We start from the raw sequence: 23284 nt of genomic DNA, 5'->3' as shown, positions 1-23284 counted from the left end.
TTTTACTCTTTGTCTGCCATTCACCCAAGCAGCATCCCTTTCCCTTTCCATGTATTCCTGCCTTTATAAACCTTCCCAAATGACGTCATGAGAAGGCGCCGACGCGGCAGGTGCGGGGGTGACGTCACACCCGCTCCGGCCTTCGCTTTAGCAGCGCAGCCTCTTGCCAGGCCGCCGCCAAACGGTTTCCACAGTAACCCTGCGCGGCTCGGCAGTTGCCGGCGCCGGCGCCCCTCATTGGCCGAGGCCGCTTTGCCTCCGCTACGTCGAGGGAGGCGCGGCGGGGGAGGGAGGCGGCGGCCCTACACCAGCCTATCAGGAGGCAGGAGCCGGAGGGCGGGTCGCCGCGAGCCGGCGCGAGGCTATATAAGGGCAGGTGCCGGAGCCGTTGCGTCAGGTGGGTCGTGAGGCGGCGGCGGCGGAGCGGGAAGGATTTGGTCGCGTGTGAGGGGGGGAAATAAAAAGAAAGAAAGCAGGTGAGTGAGGGAGCGCGTATTTATTTCCTCTCCTCAGAACCGTCCTTTGTCCTCCTTTCTCTCCTTTTATTTTATTTTATTTTATTATTTTGTTGTTATGGCGGTTCGCAACAGAAAAAAAAAAATACAAAACGAGTACACAATAATAAAAAAACCGAATACTCGAGTTTTCAAAATACCTTATTTGCTTAACCAGCGACGTGGTGGGACCCCAGAGGATCCACCTCAATTAATTTTAAGGGTTTTTGTTTGGGGGGGGGAGTTAGGAGAGGGTCTCTGCACATGCTCAGAGGAAAGCATCATCTCTTCCACCCGCTGCTCTGGTTTCCATCAAGCCTCCACTGTCTCCTGGGCATTTATTGGATACATTAATGTGTTTTTCTTTAAACACGCACACACAGAACAAGAATGCATTTTGCATGTATGCGTTATACTTGACTTTCTTCTGTAATGTTTTATTCTGGGTTGTTTTATTAGATGCTTTAATGTAGATTGTAAAATGCTTTGATGCCGGGGTTTCGTTTTGTTTTTAATTAGAAGTGGTATAGACATGAAATTAATAATAATTGTAAAGTATTTCTAGGGTGGCTAACAACAAAGATCAGTGTAAAGTGGTAAGTTTCAAAAAGGAAAGAACAAAGGGTTTTTGTTTTCTTGGCTGGCTTTTTTGTGGTGTAATCTTATTAAACTCCTCTGTTTTTCCCTCCCAATGGAATGATTTAAGATTTTTCAGCAATTCAATCTCTCTGTCTCAGCAGCAAATGTACTGAAATAGCATTTTATTTAAATTTATTATCTATGCTGTTTTGTTTTGGCTGAAAAATCTTAGCCCTCCCTTAAAAAAAACCAACAATCAGCAAGCCCCTTTCTTCCCTGATATATGTTTCCAGGTGGCATTTTATTTTATCTTCTATGCTGATTTACTTTGGTTATTATTTTTAAGCAGACCTATCTTGCTTGCTGAATAGCACTCCCAGTCCTTCATGTTGCAATCCTTCTTATTCCTGGTGCTTTACAGAGCAGAGGCAAAAAGTGTGGGTCCCTGCCCTGAGGTGCTCAGTCTTGAAAATTTAATATGTTGGGAGCTGGAGGTGGCAGAAGGCATCTGTGTTCCATTAACATTTAAAACACATCACTTTCCCCCAAAAGAATATTGGGGAACTGTAGTTTCCCTCTCAGAGTTGCAATTCCCAGCACCCTTAAAGTTCCCAGAACTCATGTGCTTTAAATTTATGTTGTGGATCTGGCTTTAGGCTCTGTTTCAGTAGGGGATGAGGCTTAAGCCAGAGGCTTAGAAGATTATTCATACCAAACCAACAGCGAGATAAGTGTAAAGTGCAGAAATGCTGTACAAGTGCATGTACTTCTCTAGCCCTTATTTTCCCTGCCCCATGATAGACCCTCCCAGACAGGTTAGCCTCTCTCTCCCTCTCCCGTACCTGTCACTGAAAGTCCTTCTGCCACTTTTGCAGGGCCGCAGTTCTTGTTCCCTAATGGTGTCCCATGAGGGACACGGGTGGCGCTGTGGGTTAAACCACAGTGCCTAGGACTTGCCGATCAGAAGATCGGCGGTTCGAATCCCTGCAATGGGGTGAGCTCCCATTGCTCGGTCCCTGCTCCTGCCAACCTAGCAGTTCGAAAGCACATCAAAGTGCAAGTAGATAAATAGGTATCGCTCCGGTGGGAAGGTAAACGGCGTTTCCGTGCGCTGCTCTGGTTCGCCAGAAGCGGCTTAGTCATGCTGGCCACATGACCCGGAAGCTGTACACCAGCTCCCTTGACCAGTAAAGCGAGATGAGCGCCGCAACCCCAGAGTCGGTCATGACTGGACCTAAAGGTCAGGGGTCCCTGTACCTTTAATGGTGTCCCAGAAGGGGAGACACCAAATCGATACATTTGAGGTGACCCCCACAGACACCAGTGCATCACTGGTGTTTGCAGCATGCTCAGTTTCTCTCTTCACATCCTGAAACACACTCTTGGGCTGAGTAGAATCTGTTTGCCTGCCTCTACACAGCAGCAGTTAATGAGGACTGACCCATGCACCAAATTGCTGTTAAATTAGTGCAAAAAGTTAAAAGGTCTCAGAGAGTAGCTTAAAGGGCAAAGGGTAACCTGTTTTAAGTTCACTTCCTTTTTCTCAATAACCTGGCGGCCAAGATGTTTTGTTATCACCGCCTGCATCATGCCTGACTTTGTCTCTCCCCATCCTGAGGTCCAGCTGGTCCACCTCTGCACACGTGTAGCTAAGTAGCACCATCCCATGTGGTCAAATTGCTGGTATGCTTGTACAGAGAAAAAGTCTTACATATTGGCTGCAGATGTGTGAAGCTCATCTCCCTTTGAAACCTTTGGCTAATTTATTTCCCTTGCTGCTGTGGGTCCTGCCTTCCCAGTTGGATGCATGGACTATTCCTTGCTCACATTCTTCTCCTCCTCCTCCTCCATAGCAGCCAGCCCTTGAAAGATCAGGCTGCAGGAAATCTAGTGCTGTCTTTCCTGGGGAGGGAATTGGTCCAGGGATGTGGGAGTACATTTGAAAGCATGCTTCCCCAAAAGCTTTTCTCGCCTCCCAGAGCCTTTTAAACTGGTGTGTGTGTGTGTGTGTGTGTGCGCGCGTGCAAGTGTGTGTGCAAGTGCCCATGGGTCCCCTTGGAGCTTTAAGAATCCAGTGGAGTCAGGGGCTTGGGCACAGGTCTCATACGTTCCCATCAGCTGGACTCTTCTCCTGCACTGCCCCAGGCTGAAGGCAGGCAAGCAGTAAAGGTAAAGGGACCCCTGACCATTAGGTCCAGTCATGACCAACTCTGGGGTTGCGGCGCTAATCTCACTTTATTGGCGGAGGGAGCTGGCATACAGCTTCCGAGTCATGTGGCCAGCATGACTAAGCCGCTTCTGGGGAACCAGAGCAATGCATGGAAACGCCGTTTACCTTCCCGCCGGAGCAGTACCTATTTATCTACTTGCAATTTGACGTGCTTTTGAACTGCTAGGTTGGCAGAAGCAGGGACCGAGCAACGGGAGCTCACTCCGTCACAGGGATTTGAACTGCTGACCTTCTGATCGGCAAGTCCTAGGCTCTGTGGTTTAACCCACAGCGCCACCCGCGTCAACTTCTTTCCCTATACAGTAGTCTAAACTTGATCCATAAGGGTTGCCTGCATGGTGCTTTATGGTGCTTTCTGCTTCTGAGGCAGCATGATCACAGGAGAACAATGTACATGTGTAGCCTGTAGTCTGTTTGGGCATTTTGGGAAAGCTATTGCTTTTTCTCTTCATGTTTTTTTTTTAAGAAAGAGGGGAAACCACCTTTATTTCTCCCTGGCCTATTTGGGCACCCAGTGTAGAAAGAGGATTATTTCTGTAATACTATTCCGTTTACACAATACCTTACAATTTTCATCTCGTGTCCTCAAGGTGAGGTGAGGCAATGACTTAACAAGGCCATGAGGGTCACTCCTCATGTTGGTGAAACTTTTGTTTTCAGAGGGAGTTGCATAATGCTAATAGCAACTTTCCTCAGCTCCCCCCCCCCCAACTGCAAACATATGCCTTAAGAATCTAGGGCAAATTGTAACTTCCCAACTAGAATATTTATACTGCAGGTGCAGAGGAGAGGGAGTTTTCTTCTTACATTCCAGAGTTTGCCATTAAAATGTGCAAAAAATATGTGTGTACTGTAGATAATTGTCTTGAAGTCCCACTTTATCAAGTTGCTAGTTAATAATTTAAGTTACGCTCATTTTAATAGAATGAGAGCACAACCACCTTTCTCTGGATTGCATTCAACGTGGCATCCTGTTGTGCTGTAGGAGGCTGATGCCTTTAATGGAAATGCGAGGCGGCAACTGTCTGTCCCAAGAGACAATGGGAGAGTGCACCAATGGGGATGAAGTCAAACTGTTGGAAGGGAGGGACATGTTTTGTTGCAGCTGGGGCAGATCAAGGTGTCCAGTTGTCCTGCTGCAGATGCACCATGGCGTTTCTTCTCTCTGCAGTCATCCCTGCGATCACTTCTCCTGGTCCCTGCCGTGGATGCACAACCTGACTGTCTGTCTCCAGGCACTGCAGTTGTCTGCAAGGGATTCCCACACGGCAGGGTTTATGCTGCCAGTCTTCATGTCATGTTTGCTTACATCTTTGTAACACAGAGTTGGTCTGCCAACAGGCCTACTCCCTGAAGCCAGCTCCCTGCAGAGCATGTCCTTGGGGATCCTGCCACCTTCCGTTCTGTGTACATGACTAAGCCAGTGAAGACTTGTTGAGATAGAAGTGCAAATGTTCTGGGAATGTGGGCTTAAAAAGAGAAAACAAACTATGCTTGATTTTGCACTTTGCAAAAGTTCTGCAAAGTTCAGGTATCACATTGCGTAGAAATTAATGGCAAAGGTGCTGCCTGCCGCCTTCCAGAAATAAAACGCATCACGGTCTGCATTTCATTTCAGTGCCACTTAATGTTGAATTCCAACGTTTGTCTTTCACTTTCCTCTGAACTTCTATTTTGTCAGCATTTTTCAAAAAAAGTCCTTGCACGTGTTGCTGCAGCAGCACTCCATTCCTGCAGTAGCTGAAGAGGCAATGGGAGACCCATAAATCGTCCACTAACTGTGCTGCAGGCAGTGCGCAGTAACTGTTGCACAAGCTGTATTGCTCAATGCAGTGTGTGAGCCAGAGGTTAACCAAGCACTTGGCTGTCATGAGTTATGGGTTGTAATTTAAGAGCGCCTTGAAATCAAAATGGGCATTGCAGTGTTAAAAGCAATTCCAGGAAAGGAACTTGCTGTAATAGACCTAGAGACATAAAAGTGAGAATCTGCGTAAACATGGGAGTGACGTTGCACACTGTTCAGTGCTGCCAAGAAGTTAAAAATGAAATCCTCTTATTAAATGGATATGTCTAGTCTAAAATTGCCTTGCAACAATAATGACATGGGTAAAAAGTATAGGACCACTGGACGGTTAAGTCTAGTCAAAGGTGACTATGGGGTGCGGCACGCATCTCAATTCAGATCGAGAAAGCCGGTGTTTGTCCACAGCTTTCCAGGTCATGTGGCCAGCATGACTAAACCGCTTCTGGCGCAACAGGACATGATGATGAATGCCAGAGAGCATGGAAACGCCGTTTACCTTCCCACCACAGCAGTACCTATATATCTATTTGCACTGGTATGCTTTTGAACTGCTACATTGGCAGGAGCTGGGAAAGATCAATGGGAGCTCACCCCGTTGTGCAGATTTGAACCCACCAACCAGCAAACCCACCAATCAGCAAACCCAAGAGGCTCAGTGGTTTAGACCACAGCGCCACCCACTCCCCCGAATAATGTAGGGTACAATTCAGCCCAAGTAAATACTTTTGAATCTCCTTGATTGCAGTTGGGAAGAGTTAATTTGTAGATTTTTTGATAAAGAGATCCCCACACAGTCCCATGCAGGCTTTGTTTGTTTACAAAAAGGGCAGTGCACAAAATATTTTATTTTGCTTGAGGAAAAAGCCATTGAACAACGTTCTTGCATTCTCTGATCATTTACAGCATGTTGGGTGGGGTGGGTTTTGCAACACTTCTCCATCAGTTAAGGAGAAAAGAAATTGCATTTGGAAATTATATAGAAATTGCATTTGGAAATTATATTTCCCTTGTAAAAGAACATAGAAGAGAAGGTTGGCTACTGTCTACTGTCATCCCTACATCTCTGCTAGTGGAATGAAATGCATCCTGTCAGTTCCTCTCCACTCCTCCTCCTAAATTTTTTGATCCCCAGGAAGTGCAAAATATGGAGATTCCAAGGACTACTAGAAAATGGAAAAGGGCAGTAAAGCAGAGGGGGAAGCAGCTCTTTAAAGTCCCAGGGATTCCTGTTGCCTGGTATGAGTACAGTTCATCAATCACTGCATTGGCTTCACTCATTGGCTAAAAACATGGATAGGTGGGAGCAGCCAGGCTCGGTCGTTTCACCAATTTTTTTATTTTTAAATTAGATGAGTGCTTGCACAATTTGCTTAATTTTCTTTCTAGGAGGGCTATGATTTTTTTTAATGATAGCTCAGAGTTTGGATTTTTTGTCGACACTGGCACCTGCAGGTGCAGTGCTGATGACCTCTGCACAGTACAGTGGTACCTCGGGTTAAGTACTTAATTCGTTCCGGAGGTCCGTACTTAACCTGAAACTGTTCTTAGCTAATGGGGCCTCCTGCTGCTGCCGCGCTGCCGGAGCCCGATTTCTGTTCTTATCCTGAAGCAAAGTTCTTAACCTGAAGCACTATTTCTAGGTTAGCGGAGTGTGTAACCTGAAGCATATGTAACCCGAGGTACCACTGTAGTAGAGTCTGCACCAATTGCGAACTTCTTCCTGACTGCCAGTCCATTCTTAGCAGAAACGGCACCGTCCAGGCACAAGAGGGAGGTATTGGCATGTTCAGGGGAGCCATGATGCTTGCAGAAATAGCAAGCGGAATGGAAAAAAGTGGAAACCCCTAACAGGAGAGACCTCCTAAAACAACTCAGTGAGCACTAAACATACTGTGTGTAAGAGGAGGTGTTTGTTTTTTTCGGGGGGGGGGATGCCAGGTGGGGAGTTGGATATATGGAACCCTGAAAAGGAGTTCTTCACACTGCAACATTTTGTTGCAAGACTAACTTGCAGTTTTCTAGTGCTGAAAACTTTGGGTGTGAATCTTGTCCCTTTGGATGGCTTCTCCAAATAGCAGTGTGTTTAACTTTAATTGGACAGCTATTAAGTACATCGGTGAAAGAATTACAGTAGATTGATATAACATAATCTCTAGTTTTCCCATTTTGTTCACTGGAATCTACAGCTCTTAAAAGCTTCAATTCAGCTTACCTAAGGACCAAACTATGCGGTACATTAACTTACTCTTCATAAAAGCATGCTTATTGCTACCAGTTTTCTTCTGTAGAAAACCAGCTGGTGGGTCATAGTCCAGTTCCTCAGTTTTCTTTAGAGGCCTTCTATTGATTTCATGCTTCAAGTTGCTACCCTCTTCCCTAAATTTGTTAATTACAGCAAAATAAGACCTCCAGGGTTCCTAACTCTCTCTGAATAGCCTTATTGTTGCTGAATGAACCTGAGGGCTGCCAATTTATGCAAAATGTTCTTGATTTCTGTGTGCGTAGCAGGTGCCTAGGTTACGTTATCACTCTGGAGATCTGTCACGCTGCAGCCAGAGGGTATTACTTCTATTACCTATCTGCCAGCAGTAAGCCTTACATAACTTTGTTTTTAGAACATAGGAAACTGCCTGGTACTGATGAATCACACCATTGGTCCATCAAGTTTGTGTTAATAAATTTAAGTATTAAGTGTAAAAAAAAAATGCCCCACCATTCATACTTTGTGATCCATCTTATATTCTTATATCTACAGTGTGTATGTGTGTGTATATATATATTTGTGTGTGTGTGTGTGTGTGTGTGTGCGTGTGAGTGTGTGTGTGTATGTTTAGAGACGCTTTTAATACTGGATGAATCATTGTATTTTAATATTCTGCTGGAAGCCACCCAGAGTGGCTGGGGAAAGCCAGCCAGATGGGTGGGGTATAAATAATAAATTATTATTATTAAATAATAAATTATTATCACCATCATCATCATCATTTCAGACTAAACCTTAGAGGCTTTTTAGTTTACCAGTTGTGTAAATTGAAGTACTATTGGAGAGTTTTTAATCTTTCTTTTTAAGCCAAACAAATACAGTTTGTAGTACCATTACTTCAGTTTCCATTAAAACAATAGTCGGCAGGTGTTAATTTAGGATAAAGTATTAATCCAGTGAACCAGGCAAGCAGGCCCTGTATTATTAGAAAAGCAGCGTTGCTGTTGCTTCTTGTCTTCAAAGTTCTGTACCCATTGTGTGGTGACGCTATTTTTAAATCAAACAACCTGGATTATGATGTGTGTTTTGTGCTGATATCATGTGTTCTCTCGCACACCCTGTTTCTGTGTAATGGACAACTCCCACTCTTTCAAGAACTCCAATTGGCTTGACAGAGAGAGGCTGTGCCCTATAAATGTCTCTCCCCTCTTCTTTTCCTTCTTGCTTTGCAAAGCCACTGGCAAAAAAGGGGAAGGTAAGATGAGAAAAAAAGTCTTATTGTATTGGGAAGAAGGAAGACACTGTTTAAAGATTTGCTTTTTAGAATTTTTTTTCCAGTTGCATTTAGAATAAATGAATTATCTCTAGTTTGATGGCTTCTCTTAGATGCTAAATGGGACCCAGTCAGTATAATTTTAATAACCAGACAAAGGTATTATTTTTCCTTCCAGTGCTAAGGCTTAGCACTATTACTGATCTACATGAAAAGTAGTAGTTTCCGTCAGTTGGTGATGTGAGGATTTATGTAAGTTCTGAGAGTATAATGTGTGTTCTTATATTCATGTATATCAACTTTAGAAGGTGTGTAGCTTTTAATCTTAATGAAACACTAGAATGCCCTTTTCTATTATTCTAATCTTTTAATACCCCAATATAATGTAATCAATTATGAACTGTGTGAGTGTGAAGAATGGATTTCTGACTGGATGCTGAGAGAGTGAAATAGCCGTGATTAGCTCTCGTCCTCTCCAAGGTCCCAGGGCAGGTTACAACAATTAAAATAGAATGTTTAAAACACTTTAAACAACACAGAAACAAAGCAAGTCCTAAAAATATGAAGCTCAGGTATCAGAAGCTAGAGTAAAGAGATGTGTAGGATCTTAGGTCAGTAGGGCATTAGAACTCTGCTTTTTACAACAAAGAAAAACATGGGATAAGAGCAACCTTTCTTGAAAGTCACATTCAGAGGCATAATGGATGGAAATTAGACTTCCAGGACACCCGATGCACAAAAAGACGAGCAACATTCTGATAAGGCTGGAAAACCTGGAGTCGTTATGCAAGTGCTTTGCCTATACAGAAAAAGAAACCAGTATGCATTTGCAAACAGATGAAGGAGGTCAAATGATCAATTTATTTTAACAGCTGAGGGTACTAAGGTATTAAGAACTCCAGACTGACAGCCATCATGGGGAAGAACTTGGCACCCCAAGATGACTGTGAAGCTTTCGCCCTAGCCTGACTTCAGCTGTCAATTACCCTTTACTTCTAGACTGGCCATCTAGCTAGATGGAACACTTGTTGACTAGGTAAAGGTAAAAAGGTAAAGGTTATTTTTTAAATGTGTCAATAAGTGTGTTGTCTGGCCTTCTACCTCCCCACCCCCACAATGTATGTGTCTCACTAATTTATTTCTGGCTGAGCTTTATCAACTGTAAGTTTTGAGCAGTTATTAAAGTGAAGTTAGGCTGAGCAAGATTCTACTTTGTGGTTGGGGGGGGGGTGTACAGGAAAATTGTATATATTTTGTAATAGGTGTGTTCTCTCTAATCGAATCCCTATTTCTTTGCACGGTTGTGAGGGAAGGTACTGCAAATTTAATGAATTGCATGACCCTGCAGTCAGACTTCTTAACCCCTCTGCACTAGATTTATAGACAACAGGTGTAGCTAGGACCTTGCTGATTCTGGCTGCCTTCAAGAAGCTGTAACATTAGGTAGCAAGCCAGCAGGAATGGTACTTAATACTGTGTTGTGCGTGCGTTTGTTACTTGGAAGTTTCAAAAGTATGCCTCATGCTGAACAGGAATTTATGATAGAAATATGATTAGTATGCAATATGATTTCTATTTTTACTGCAGTGATGTATTATGATTTTTTAAAAAAAGTGTCTATGCTATTATATTACATCAGTGAAGATTTATTATTGGTCTTCATTCTGGTCTTAACATTATACAGTGTTCTCTTACAATCAAAGCTAATCTTAGCTGATTCATAAAATCATAGAATTGTAGAGTTGGAAGGGACCACAAGGGTCATCTAGTCTAACCCCTGCAATGCAGGAATCTTTTGCCCAATATGGAGCTCAAACCCACAACCCTGAGATTAAGAGTCTCATGCTCTACTGAGTTAAGTAGGGTGTGCAGAACTTGATGGTTGCGGAAAAGCATGGTACAAATTTAATGTAGTCCCTGAAATACGTTCTTCTGTAGCATCTGTTCATTTCAATGGGTCTTGTGCAAGAGAAGTTCATTGCATGCCGTGTTGTTAATATAGTGTAGACCAGAGCTTTCCAAACTGTGTGTCACGACACATTAATGTGCTGGCTGCAGTGTGTAGGTGTGTTGCACAAATGCTCCCCGTGCTCTTCCCAGGGCTGGAAAGAGGTTAGCTTAACCCGTGGTTTGCTAGTAAAACTGAATTACTGTGTGGCGAAATGATGCATGTGTAAAAAGTGCGTCACCAACATGAAAAAAATTGGAAAGCCCTCGTGTCGACTTTGACCGTGTAGACCAGCAGACATGACAATTTAGCTGTCAGAATTGACAATTTGTTTTATAATAAACAGTTATAACAAGGGAGTCCCCTCAAGCAAATTGCCATATTGGGATAGCAAATTTTTGCTGGCCCTGTGTTGATTCAGGCACTTCCCTTTCTGACAGTGGCATGCCAGTGTTCTGAGCGCATAGTAAACTGTGTTGCGGAGTTGAACTGTTCCAGCTACAAGAGTATTGTCTGTGACTGGCAGCATTTTCCTATGGTTTCCTGGAAAGACTCTTATGTGAAGATGCAAAGCACATGCGAAGAACATAAGAGCTGCCATCTTGGATCAGAACCAAAAGCCCATCTAGTTCTGCAGTCTGTTCCTGTGGGAAGTCAACAAGCAACTGGGGGAACCCTAACAACTGTTATTCTGAGACATGCTGCCTTCAATACAGGACATAGATCAGGCATCCCCAACCTGCGGCCCTCCAGATGTTTTGGCCTACAACTCCCATGATCCCTAGCTAGCAGGGCCAGTGGTCAGGGATGTTGGGAATTGTAGTCCAAAACATCTGGAGGGCCGAAGGTTGGGGATGTCTGACATAGATACTAGCCATGACTGCTGTGTACTATTGACCCTCAGCTCTACCACTGAGCGTACAGTGGTACCTTGGGTTACATATGCTTCAGGTTACATACACTTCAGGTTACAGACTCCACTAACCCAGAAATAGTACCTCGGGTTAAGAACAGAAATCGTGCTCTGGTGGCGCAGCGGCAGCAGGAGGCCCCATTGGCTAAAGTGGTGCTTCACGTTAAGAACAGTTTCAGGTTAAGAACGGACCTCCAAAACGAATTAAGTACTTAACCTGAGGTACCACTGTATATGAGTACTCCCATTGTAGCTAATGAATTGTTGGGTAATTCAGGCAGAGCTGGTTTTTCTGAAGCGCTTATGAAAAATGACTGCTTGTGGAACCTCTTATTAGTGGCCGTGAAATTTCCTTTTCTTCCAACAGCCTTGAAAAATGCCAGCCATGAGGAGCTTGAGCCGAGCTGTCAAGCAGGTGCTGCAGAAACCTGGCTGTGGCTGTCAAGTTGCTGTTGTGCCGGTTAGGTGTCTTGGTTTCTCACCACGGCAGGTAGCCTCAGACGCCAGCTTTCACTCAGTGTCGTTCTCTGAATCGGACCATCCACGGGTGTTAATTACAGGTCAGTCTGCTGTTAAGCAGTACTCCGCAGTTGATTTCCTCTGTTCTGTTTGTATTTCTTTGTATCAGGCCACATGTATTGATATTCATCTGATTATATGTAAATACTGGTTTAGAGAAACACTGTGAACCCTCTTGGAGCCCTTATCCCCTTTGTACACGTAGGCCTGTCCATTCTACCTCACTCCAGACCACTGAGAACAGGAGCATTTCTCCAAATGTAGCCCTGGAAAAAGAGGGTTCAGCTTCCATCTGATTATTGTAGATGATGGATCCTCTGCCACTTCTTTCTTGAACCAAAGCCCTCTTGAGATGCCAACGTTTCGTGAGGTAGTAATTTTGAGGTTTGAGGATTAGTACACCACAGATCATTCTTGTGCAAGTCAAAGTCACTAAAGTAAATAACCCATCTGTAGCTTCCTTTGATGGCTTCTATTAATTGAGTTTATGCCTAGTCTCTGCAGAGTTCTCAGTCTCTTCAGGACATAAAATATTTTTATTTGTGTTGTTATAAGGCATAACATTTCAGGTGTTGTAAACATTTAATCTTGTTTTGTAGGGGGACTTGGCCAACTTGGAGTAGGACTTGCTAAGCTCTTGAGGTAAGCTGTAATTTCTATTTACAACTAGAAGTTCTGGTGCCCTTTTTGAAGATATAGGTTAAGATTTCCCATGAATGATCACATTTACTTGCAGTTAGAAGGTGAAAATCAGGCACATACATCTCATTCATAATCCTAAAGTTGTGCCAGGGGAAGAAAAGCAGGGAGGCAATGGAGATTGCATTGTACACTGATCTGGGTTGATCACAAAACTGAATCCATATGTTGTCGGCTGATGTTTTCTGATGCAGGAGGGTTGTCGATGCTGCTATTTCAAAGTGCAGGAACTTTGGGCTAGAAGGCACAGCACCTAGCAAAACTAGTTCTGTTCAAAGAGTCTTGTCCAGAACCTATCTTGCTAATTAAAATGAATTCAGAAGAGCTGTTCTGAGTCTAATCTTTCTGTTTTCTCTAGAAAGCGCTTTGGAAAGAACAATGTAATCCTATCAGATATTAGGAAGCCCCCTGATAATGTCTTTCATAGCGGTAAGTGACCAGATTATGATGAGAGAGCAACACTGATCCACACTATGATTACATTCCAGCAGCAGTGATCCTCTTTGGCAAAGGATCTTGAAAACTTAGTTTTCACCTTTCTGTTTCTTCTAGTTCACCTGAATTTGCTGACCTAAACTTCAGTGTTAATAAAAAAAAGGCATTTGGCATATTAAAATAATGGTATATGTATTTTGAGAGAATCTTTGCCCAACCGTTTTTGTATTTTCCATAAAACAAAGCCAACATGTATGCAGTATAGCTAGAAAGGGTTTGTGTTGATGCCAGTGCAACAGCAATTGAATTGACATGCTTATTTCTTTGTGAACATAAATGGTAAACAAACCAAAGGACACCTGTACATTAAATGTATGCCATATCTAATCATGCTGAACAGGCAACAGTGTGATGTTCTGCTTTGAAGAGAGTCAACAGAGTTGAAAAGTGGAATGAAGAGGCATCCTAATTTGTGGTATACTCACTCATTCCACTGCTGCTTTTGGTTCACAGGGTATTGCAGTACTTCAAAACCTTGTAAATCCTGTTTGACAGTAGCCAATGGCAGGAAAAATAAATGAGTGTGTATTCCAGTGGAAAACAATGTTTTTATCACCCTTTTACCTTTCTTAAAAGCTATTGTCTGGTTCCAGCTTAGGGCATATTGTTAACCTTTATCATAGTGACCCCAGGCATGTAAGAAAATCCCGTGTGGTATTCCATGCATGCAGCTCTATATTTTAACCAACTCTTCAGTGGTTATACAAGCAGTATACAAGGCCAGCTTAGTGCTAGCTATAGATCCCTTGCATGCTTATCACAGCACACAAAAAGTGAAGTAACCAGCTTAACCAGGCTTCTAGTTTTGTAAATGGTGTGGTGGGAAACTTTTTCCTCCTATGCCTGATACATTTTTCTCTAAATCTTGCCATGCAGTTTGCCTTGTCAGTGGTATTTTCCTGGTACAGAAGGAAACTGATCAAAGCAAACAGATCCTCCAAATGGACGCTCAAACAAAGCAAAATGCTTTCATCAAATGAGATCTGGCTCTGTGAACAGTGCATAGCTTTTCAAGAGCTGGAGATGCTGTAGTTAAGTTGTCCTTAGCTTTGTTGAGCATGCACTCATCTTTTTTTATATCTCTGGCGAAATCAGTTTTGCAGCTCTTGTGGTGTTTCAAACAGCGCCTTGGTCAACTGAAACAAGTGTCAAATTTGGCCTAGCTGCTTTGCAATAGATGTATGTATGTTTGGGGGTGACTGCCATGGACACGTGCTGATTAATGTGCACAACTGATGGTGCACAACACCATGGTCAAAACATTTTTGCACCTTTTAGTAATGGATCGTTCTGTATGTACATGAAAGGATGCACACACTTGTGTATGAAGTTCGTTACGCATGCAGTGTTCCGCAAAGAACATGAGAATTCCTTGAGATTCAGTTTTCCATCAACAAGCTTTTGTCCAAAAGGCAGGTGACCCTCTCCAGTTTGTAGGTTCTTACGCTGCCTCTTACCTTCATTCTTTCACCTTCCTCCTCCTCTTAGGTCCTTTCATCTACTCTGACATTTTGGACTACAAGAACCTCCGTGAGATAGTGGTGAACAACCGGATTACGTGGCTGTTTCATTACAGCGCTTTGCTCAGCGCAGTTGGAGAAGCCAATGTCCCTTTGGCAAGATCTGTGAATATCACTGGTAGATGTCAGCTTGCTTCATATTGTTTGTTTAGCTGTTCCTGCCTCCCTCTGGGAGTGTTAACGCTTGGTTTCAAGCCTGATAACTCTGTTTGCTGTTCCCAGGATTGCACAACATTCTTGATATTGCTGCTGAGCACAGCTTGAGACTTTTTGTCCCCAGCACAATTGGAGCGTTTGGACCCACGTCCCCTAGGAACCCAACTCCCGATCTCTGCATCCAGAGGCCAAGGACAATCTACGGTGTATCCAAAGTTCATGCTGAGCTCATGGGAGAAGTAAGAGTTGCCCTTTCCTTATGCAGATGCCTCCAGCCCCTTTCAATATGTGGTGGTGGTTCCCCTTTCATGAGCATTTGTGGTGTTGTGGATGGACAGCGAACGCTGCTAAAAGCGCAGAAAGTGCTTCTTGTTGTTTAGTCGTTTAGTCGTGTCCGACTCTTCGTGACCCCATGGACCAGAGCACGCCAGGCACTCCTGTCTTCCACTGCCTCCCACAGTTTGGTCAAACTCATCCTGGTAGCTTCGAGAACACTGTCCAACCATCTCGTCCTCTGTCGTCCCCTTCTCCTTGTGCCCTCAATCTTTCCCAACATCAGGGTCTTTTCCAGGGAGTCTTCTCATGAGGCAGCCAAAGTGTTGTAGCCTCAGCTTCAGGATCTGTCCTTCCAGTGAGCACTCAGGGCTGATTAAGCAGAAAGTGCTTAAAGTTGCTTAAATGAATTTCTTGTACTTTGTTCCTAAGTTACTTGTACCAATGGCATCTTAACCCAAGAGAATTCATCAAATGCCAGTACAGTCGTACCTTGGATCTCAAATGCCTTGGCTCCCGAACAAATCGGCTCCCGAATGATTGAAATCTGGAAGTGAGTGTTCTGGTTTTCGGAAGCTGTACCTGCTCCGCGGTTTCCGATTTGCTGCAGGAACTTCCTGCAGCCAATCGGAAGTCGCGCTTTGGTTTCCAAATGTTTTGGAAGTCGAACAGACTTCCGGAACGGATTCCATTCGACTTCCAAGGTACGACTGTATGAAAAGGTGACATGCACTGTGGAACATTCCCTCTCTCCTCCCACTCCATGAAATCTGGACTGACACTCTTAACTTTTCAGGCCTTTTTCCATTTTAAGAGAGAGAATGTAAACAACAAACTCCTGTATTACCAGTGACGCTAGCTATGTTTATGAAGGTACATGAGGCCACCACCTTGCTGAAGTTAAGCAGGTCTGGCTCTGGTTGGTTTGTGGATGGACTGCCTGCCTGAGAACCGCACGTACATGCAAGTCCCGCTTTCTGGACACAATGCGTTCCCAGGAAATGGTTCGCTAGGCAAGTGTTTGCATAGCAAGCTGACGATTTCCAGTATTTCCTATGGGAACATTTCTAATCCGTGATTTGTCCAGTCTCCCTCCCCGCTCCCTCCATGGTTTCTTCCTGAAATGGCTGCAGCCAAACAGCAAAGAAAACTGATTTGTCCAGTCTCCCTGCATGGTTGTTTCCCTCCCATATGGCTGCCACAATTTAGCATAACATAAACAAGTAAGAAAGTGAGAAAACTCCATCTGCTCTGATAACTGAATCTGTGGTGTGCATAGTGAGGTTTAGGTGCCAGTTCTTCGCGTTGGATAATTGCTTTTTCACATCGTGAGCATTCGGAAAGTGGGTCCTGCATGTACACTGCTTTGGGTTCCTTGATGGAGGAAAGGCAGGGATATAAATTTAATTAATCAAACAAAAATAGCTGATAGGTTGTGAAATGCTTTCATCAGCCACAACTAATCTCTCAGTTTTGAAGGTGCCACAAGACTTTGTTGCAGCAAACGTCCCTTGTTTTGCTCCTAAAATCAGTCTGTTTCCCTAATTTCCTCTATAAACATTTTAAGAAGCCGCTAACACCAGGTAGCTAGAGTTGCTACTGTAGAAGAATTAGTAGCTAATTGTATCATTTCTTTCCTTGTTCAGTATTACCATTACAGGTATGGACTAGACTTCCGGTGCCTAAGATACCCTGGTATTATCTCAGCTGATTCCCAGCCTGGTGGGGGAACAACTGGTAAGTTAGCCTATAAAATACAATAGTGATACTAAGAGGGAGGGGGAAATGGGGGTCTTGCCTTAGATCATGGCAGAACATTTCATGTGCCATAGGAGAAGGGAACGATGGAGGGAATAGGTATCTCTCACACATAAACACTCCAGCTGTTGTTTATCATCCTTTATTTCTTTCTCTAGTGCAGGAATAGCCAGTGTGATACCTTCTGTGGATTCCAACTCCCATTGGCCCCAGCCAGCATGGTCAGTGGCCAGAGATTATGGGAAGAGTAATATATTCCCCTGTCCATCTGGCCAGACCTTCTCAGCCACTCTGGGCGGCTCCCAACAGAATATTAAAAACACAATAAAAGATCAAACATTAAAAACGTCCCTAAGCAGGGCTGCCTTCAGATGTCTTCTAAATGTCAGATAGTTTATTTCTTTGATCCTTGACATCTGGCGGGAGAGCGTTCCACAGGGCGTGGGTGCCACTGCCGAGAAGGCCCTCTGCCTGGTTATCCTTGCCATAGTTGGTAACTTTACTTCTCAACTGTTAGGGGAAACTGGTATGTAAGGGAAGATGAACATCAAGGAGAGAGAGGCATTCAGCAGCTCCTCCTTCACTGTGTGTGACAGAGATGGCCATCTACTTGGATGGCTTTACAGGAGGAGTAGACAAATTCATGCAGGTGACTGCTGCCAGTGGCTACTAGCCACGATGGCTATGCTCTGCTTCTACAGTTGGAGGCAGAATACATCTGAATACCAGTTATTGGAAACAGCAGGAAGAAATAGTGCTCTTATTGCTTGGGTCCTGCTTGCCAGCTTCCTGTAGGTATCTGGCCAGCTACTGTTGTTGTTGTTGTTTAGTCGTTTAGTTGTGTCCGACTCTTCATGACCCCATGGACCAGAGCACGCCAGGCACTCCTGTCTTCGACTGCCTCCCACAATTTGGTCAAACTCATGCTGGTAGCTTCGAGAACACTGTCCCACCATCTCATCCTCCATCGTCCCCTTTCCCAGCATCAGGGTCTTTTCCAGGGAGTCTTCTCTTCACATGAGGTGGCCAAAATATTGGAGCCTCAGCTTCAGGATCTGTCCTTCCAGTGAGCACTCAGGGCTGATTTCCTTCAGAATGGAGAGGTTTGATCTTCTTGCAGTCCATGGGACTCTCAAGAGTCTCCTCCAGCACCAGAATTCAAAAGCATCAATTCTTCGGCGATCAGCCTTCTTTATGGTCCAGCTCTCACTTCCATACATCACTACTGGGAAAAACATAGCTTGAACTATACGGACCTTTGTTGGCAAGGTGATGTCTCTGCTTTTTAAGATGCTGTCTAGGTTTGCCAGCTACTGTAAGATGGGCCATTGGCCTCATCCGAAGGGCTCTTTTTATATTCTTACAGCTGCATTACCAGTTAGCATTGTTTAACGTTCCTCATCTCCAGATTATGCCGTCCAAATCTTCCACGATGCGATGAAGACGGGCAAGTTCCAGTGCAACCTCAAACCAGACACCCGCCTCCCAATGATGTACATTGATGACTGCCTGAGAGCTACCTTGGAGATCATGGAAGCCCCTGCTGAAGGGCTGAGCATGAGGACATACAACATCAGCGCTTTGAGTTTTACACCTGAGGAGCTGGTTCAAGAGGTCCAGAAGCATATTCCAGAACTTGAAGTTTCCTACAAAGTAGATGCTGTCAGACAAGCCATAGGTCAGTACTGGGCTCTGATCTTTCACTGCAATGTGTGTTCATCTTGTTGCTGGGTCTTAAAATAGGCTAGATGTAGTTGGGTCTGGGTGTTCCTCTTGGCTCTATCCCATTGTTCCTTATCATCATCATCATCATCATCATCATAATTTATTATTTATACCCCGCCCATCTGGCTGTCTTCCCCAGCCACTCTGGGCGGCTTCCAACAAAGTACTAAAATACAGTAGTCTGTTAAACATTAAAAGCTTCCCTAAACAGGGCTGCCTTCAGATGTCTTCTAAAAGTCTGGTAGTTGTTCTTCTCTTTGACATCTGGTGGGAGGGCATTCCACAGGGCGGGAGCCACCACCGAGAAGGCCCTCTGCCTGGTTCCCTGTAACTTGGCTTCTTGCAGTGAGGGAACCACCAGAAGGCCCTTGGCGCTGGACCTCAGTGTCTGGGCTGAAGGATGGGGTGGAGATTCTCCTTCATATGAATGGCACCAGGCTTTGGGCCAAGGCATGATAGATGTAACTAGCCTTCACTAACCTGGTGCCTTCCATAACTTTTGGACTATACCTTCCATTGGCCCCAGACAACATGGCTGTAACCCACAACTTCTGAAGGCCGTCAGGTTGGTTAAGGCTGATCAAGTAGTACTTAAAAGTTGCTATGTGAAGGTGAGGACTTGGATAGCAAGGCTGCACCTGGAAAAACACATTTCAGCTGGTAGACTCCTGTCAACTGGCATACAACGGGCTCACCAGATCCAAAGGTCTGACTCTGTAAGGCATCTTGATAACAAGAGAGGAGTCTTACAGGTGGAGTATGTCAGATTTTATCTGTAGTGAGCAATGGAGGAATGAGATCAATCAGAGGAGCATTCGTTCCCCTGCTAAGAAGAATTGGTGGGTGGTGTTCTACAGAGGTTGGGTGCTATATAGGCAATGGGGATGCTCAAATTTGCTCTTGGGAGACAGGAAAGTGTTAAAAAATGTACTGGGGTGTGTGGGAAGGAGAGCCTCAAAATGGTACGGTAAAAGCGACTTGGTTTTATAAAATAGTAAAATGTCGTCGTAAAATGTGCAACACATTCCAGTGAAAACCTTTAGGGCCACAAGAATCTTGTCTTCCTCCCCGCACCCCAAAGGCAACATCTCTCAGTTAATGCCGGGTGAAAATTGCTTTACTTTGGGCCAAGTGGGGAAATGTGTGCATTGAAACCTAGGCAGAAGCTTTTCCTACTTCATGAAGGAGGTGACATTCAAATGAAGGAGGGGAGGCTGTGTTCCATAGACATTTACCATCACAAACAGACCTACAAATACCTTGTATATAATATATAGATCCCAGTGAAAGAAGGAAACTCCTCCCTTTGGAACATCATTTTCTGGTAAAGAGATGAGAGAAGATTTGTGCCCTCTCCCCTCCCTGATGCTTTCCAGTTTCAAAACTTCTCCCTCCTGAAGCTGCTGTTCATTTCTTTTTTATTTTAAAAGTAGAAAAGCAAACCTGGGGTTTTTTGGGGGGGTGGGGAGAGCCACTGAAGTTATTGAATTAAGCATAAAGCGAGGAGGAATTTGCTTATGACACAATCTGTTTTGTCTTTTCCCCCTGTGCTATAGCTGACAGTTGGCCGATGATTTTTGACGACAGCAATGCTCGCCAAGATTGGGGATGGAAACACGATTATGATCTACCAGACCTGGTGAATACCATGTTCACCTTCCTCGACTCGGCCCGCTCCATTTCCAGGGTTGCCCAGGTCAACTGACTCTCCAGGTGTGAGGCAGCCTCAAGTGATCAGCTGGCAAGACCTGGGCGGCACCATCCTGAGTGTTCATCTGTTTTGAAGTCTTGAAGCAGCACAGCACCAGAATACCATCTTCTAGGAAGGCTTGCTCATATCTCCGTTCATCTTTCTTCCTGTTTGTCCCCCATCTCCTGTGCACTCGCACCATATACATAGATAATTTCAAAAGCACTTCTGGATGCTATGTAGCTCCTGGGTTTCACAGAAAAACATCATTCCTGTCTCCTAATGTGCAACTTGATTGCCACAGGCTCCAACAAATGTTCACAGGGACATTCTCCTCTCCCTCTTGAGTATCTCTTCCATGTGATAAAATATTTGACTTAGTTACTGGATGATATTCTGTGGAATTGTATTCACATAGAGATATTACAGGCTCTCACTGTCCGCACTTTCTGGAAACAATTGGGGATATTTCTGTTCTGATAGGCTTTCCCCCCTGGATAAATGAGTCTTTACTTTGTCCTGTTTTCACCTTGTTTTAAATGTGTTTGCGTTCTTGACTTTTAAATTATTTTATGTGCACATCTCCTTGAGACCTAATTCCAGGTTGCAGTTGATACATTGATTGAGGGTGTTGAGGATGACATATACAGTGTGGTCTTAACCCTGAAGCTGCTACGATAATGGGAATAGACAGCGCGTGATCATTATGGGGAGAATGGACTCAATCTATGGGGTGAACAGGTCATCTGTGGGGCTCACCTTAAGCACACATTGCCAGTCAGCTGAGCATCCAGTTTTGTTGATCATGGGGTGCAATCTTAAATATTAGATCCATCTGCCCTTGCAAAATAAAGAACAGTGTTTATTCACTTCATCTTTTGGATAACATGGCTGCGGGTATAGGATGGTATACAGATTTAAGTGGTAGTAATAATAATAATAATAATGGCTGATGCCAACTCCAGGTGTTCTAGGCTGATACAGATTATCTTGACCGTTTAGAGGGATGAAAATTTCCTTGAGAGTTAGAAATATAGTTATATTAGCACTTGACAATCCTTTTGGACCATGTCTGTAGGCTTGATATTTTAGACACTCAAAATATGGGGTGGGGAGAAGCTGGCATGGGACAGGCATTTTTAACTGAGCTGGACCACACAGATGTGTTTGGCCTGATCCAGTAGGTTTCCTGCATTCAGCATCTTCATAAACAAAGTACGCAATGACACATGGGCTATCTACTGCAACCCCCTCTCCCCTTCTCAGTTAGGTACCAGGATGCACTTCTTTCATTCGTTTCTTACCCAAAGTACTTTCATCTGAAAAAACTGTGTGTTGCCATGTTCAGATTTTGCCCATAATATTTACCGTTCCAAGAGAGATTTGAACTTCTGGTCAATTCTTTGTTGCCAAACAGTTCAAACTTAGAAGATTTGGCCCAGTGGGTCTTACAAAGTTGATCTTGATCAAATACGTTTTAGGGCTCCTCAAGATCTCAAGGCGTAACTCAGCAGCATTCTTGTTTTGCTTTCTCCATTTCCTTTAACTATGTTCAATGAACAATATAAATAAGAAGGAGTAATTCACGAGCAAAATGTTTCCCAGTGTTCTTTATCCTGAGAGGTGAATAAGAGGAGGTGTCAAGAAGTCAAACATACCATCATGATCTATGTTAAGATTTGGGCTGTAGATGCAGGAGTTACTATTCATATGAAGACACATTTAAGAGGGTTCCGTCATTTGGGTTTTGCCCCCAATGTGCAGTCAACAAAATCCTGTTGTTTTACAGCCTGATGTATTTAGTTGGAAGTAAGCAAACCACCTCATTCTGCATATTTCTAAGTTCTGCAGTTTTGTTTTAACAAAAATAAATTCCTGTTTCTGAGAAGAGCTTTGCTACTTGGCTTCTGTATCACTCATGTGCCAGTTTTTAGGATTTTGTCTTCTCTCTCCACCGCCCCCCCCCCCCCACCAATCTAGTGTAAGACATCAGTAATGGTTACTTGAATAAAATCCTAAATGCAAAGGCGACTGTGTTTGCTTCTATTTACCCTGCAACCCAGATGTCAACTAGAGTCACCTGCTACCAATGCTGTCTGCATTATTTAATTTCTATAGCTGCCCATAGGTGAATATTCTCTTGGTGGCTTATAAGAAGAGCAACACTAAGTTACACTATATTGAAATCAAAACAGGAATAACTTCCTGATAGGAGGAGCTGCTCAACATGGAGTGGACTCCCTCTGAAGGTACTGGACTCTACTTCTTTGGAGGCTTAAACAGGTTGGATGGCCATCTCTCAGGGGCTCTTCAGCTGTGATTGCACGGGGTTAGACTAGATGACCCTTGGCGTCCCTTGCATCACATCTAGGATATTCATGACTACAAACAGACTTTACATATAGATCCTCAGCAAATCCAGTGTGTGGCAGCTTGCTGGGAAGAGCTTACCTGGGTCAGGTGTTCAGGCAGAGTAATAATAATAATGTATTATTTATACCCCGCCGATCTGGCTGGGTTTCCCCAGCCACTCTGGGCAGCTCCCAACAGAATATTAAAATCACGAAAAAATATCAAACATTAAAAGCTTCCCTAAACAGGGTTGCCTTCGGATGTCTTCTAAAAGTCAGATAGTTGTTTATCTCCTTGAGACCTGATGGGAGGGCGTTCCACAGGGCGGGCGCCACTACTGAGAAGGCCTTCTGCCTGGTTCCCTGTAACCTCAATTCTCGCAGTGAGGGATCCGCCAGAAGGCCCTCGGTGCTGGACCTCAGTGTCCGGGCTGAACGATGGGGGTGGAGACGCTCCTTCAGGTATACTAGGCTGAGGCCATTTAGGGCTTTAAAGGTCAGCACCAACACTTTGAATTTTGTCAGCAGCAGAATGAATTATATTTGTATATAACACTTTGAATTGTGCTCAGAAACGTACTGGAGGTGCATTCCATGCTCCCATACTGTATATAAGGTCTCCACACTTGAGTTCTCATTTGAAACATTCCTATT

General features: G+C 44.1%; 1 protein-coding gene across 3 annotated transcripts; it reads left to right on the top strand.

Moving 5' to 3' along the window:
* Nucleotides 1-389: 389 nt before the first annotated feature.
* On the top strand, nt 390-22305 carry LOC308474607 (L-threonine 3-dehydrogenase, mitochondrial-like). Of its 3 annotated transcripts, none has more exons than XM_081001131.1 (9): nt 390-476; nt 11812-12004; nt 12563-12605; nt 13021-13091; nt 14646-14795; nt 14900-15072; nt 16753-16843; nt 18273-18542; nt 20146-22305. In XM_081001131.1, the coding sequence occupies exons 2-9, from the start codon at nt 11821-11823 to the stop codon at nt 20292-20294; spliced, it is 1131 nt and encodes a 376-aa protein (XP_080857257.1). In that variant the 5' UTR covers nt 390-476; nt 11812-11820; the 3' UTR covers nt 20295-22305. The 3 variants fall into 3 exon arrangements, with proteins under 3 accessions (XP_080857257.1, XP_080857256.1, XP_080857258.1); XM_081001130.1 differs by lacking the exon at nt 390-476 and adding an exon at nt 8429-8565; XM_081001132.1 differs by lacking the exon at nt 390-476 and adding an exon at nt 9610-9633.
* Nucleotides 22306-23284: the final 979 nt, after the last annotated feature.

The sequence above is a fragment of the Podarcis pityusensis genome, assembly GCF_964106645.2.
Source record: "Podarcis pityusensis genome assembly, chromosome: 3".
Taxonomy (NCBI): domain Eukaryota; kingdom Metazoa; phylum Chordata; class Lepidosauria; order Squamata; family Lacertidae; genus Podarcis; species Podarcis pityusensis.
This window is presented reverse-complemented; position numbering and strand designations above follow the sequence as displayed.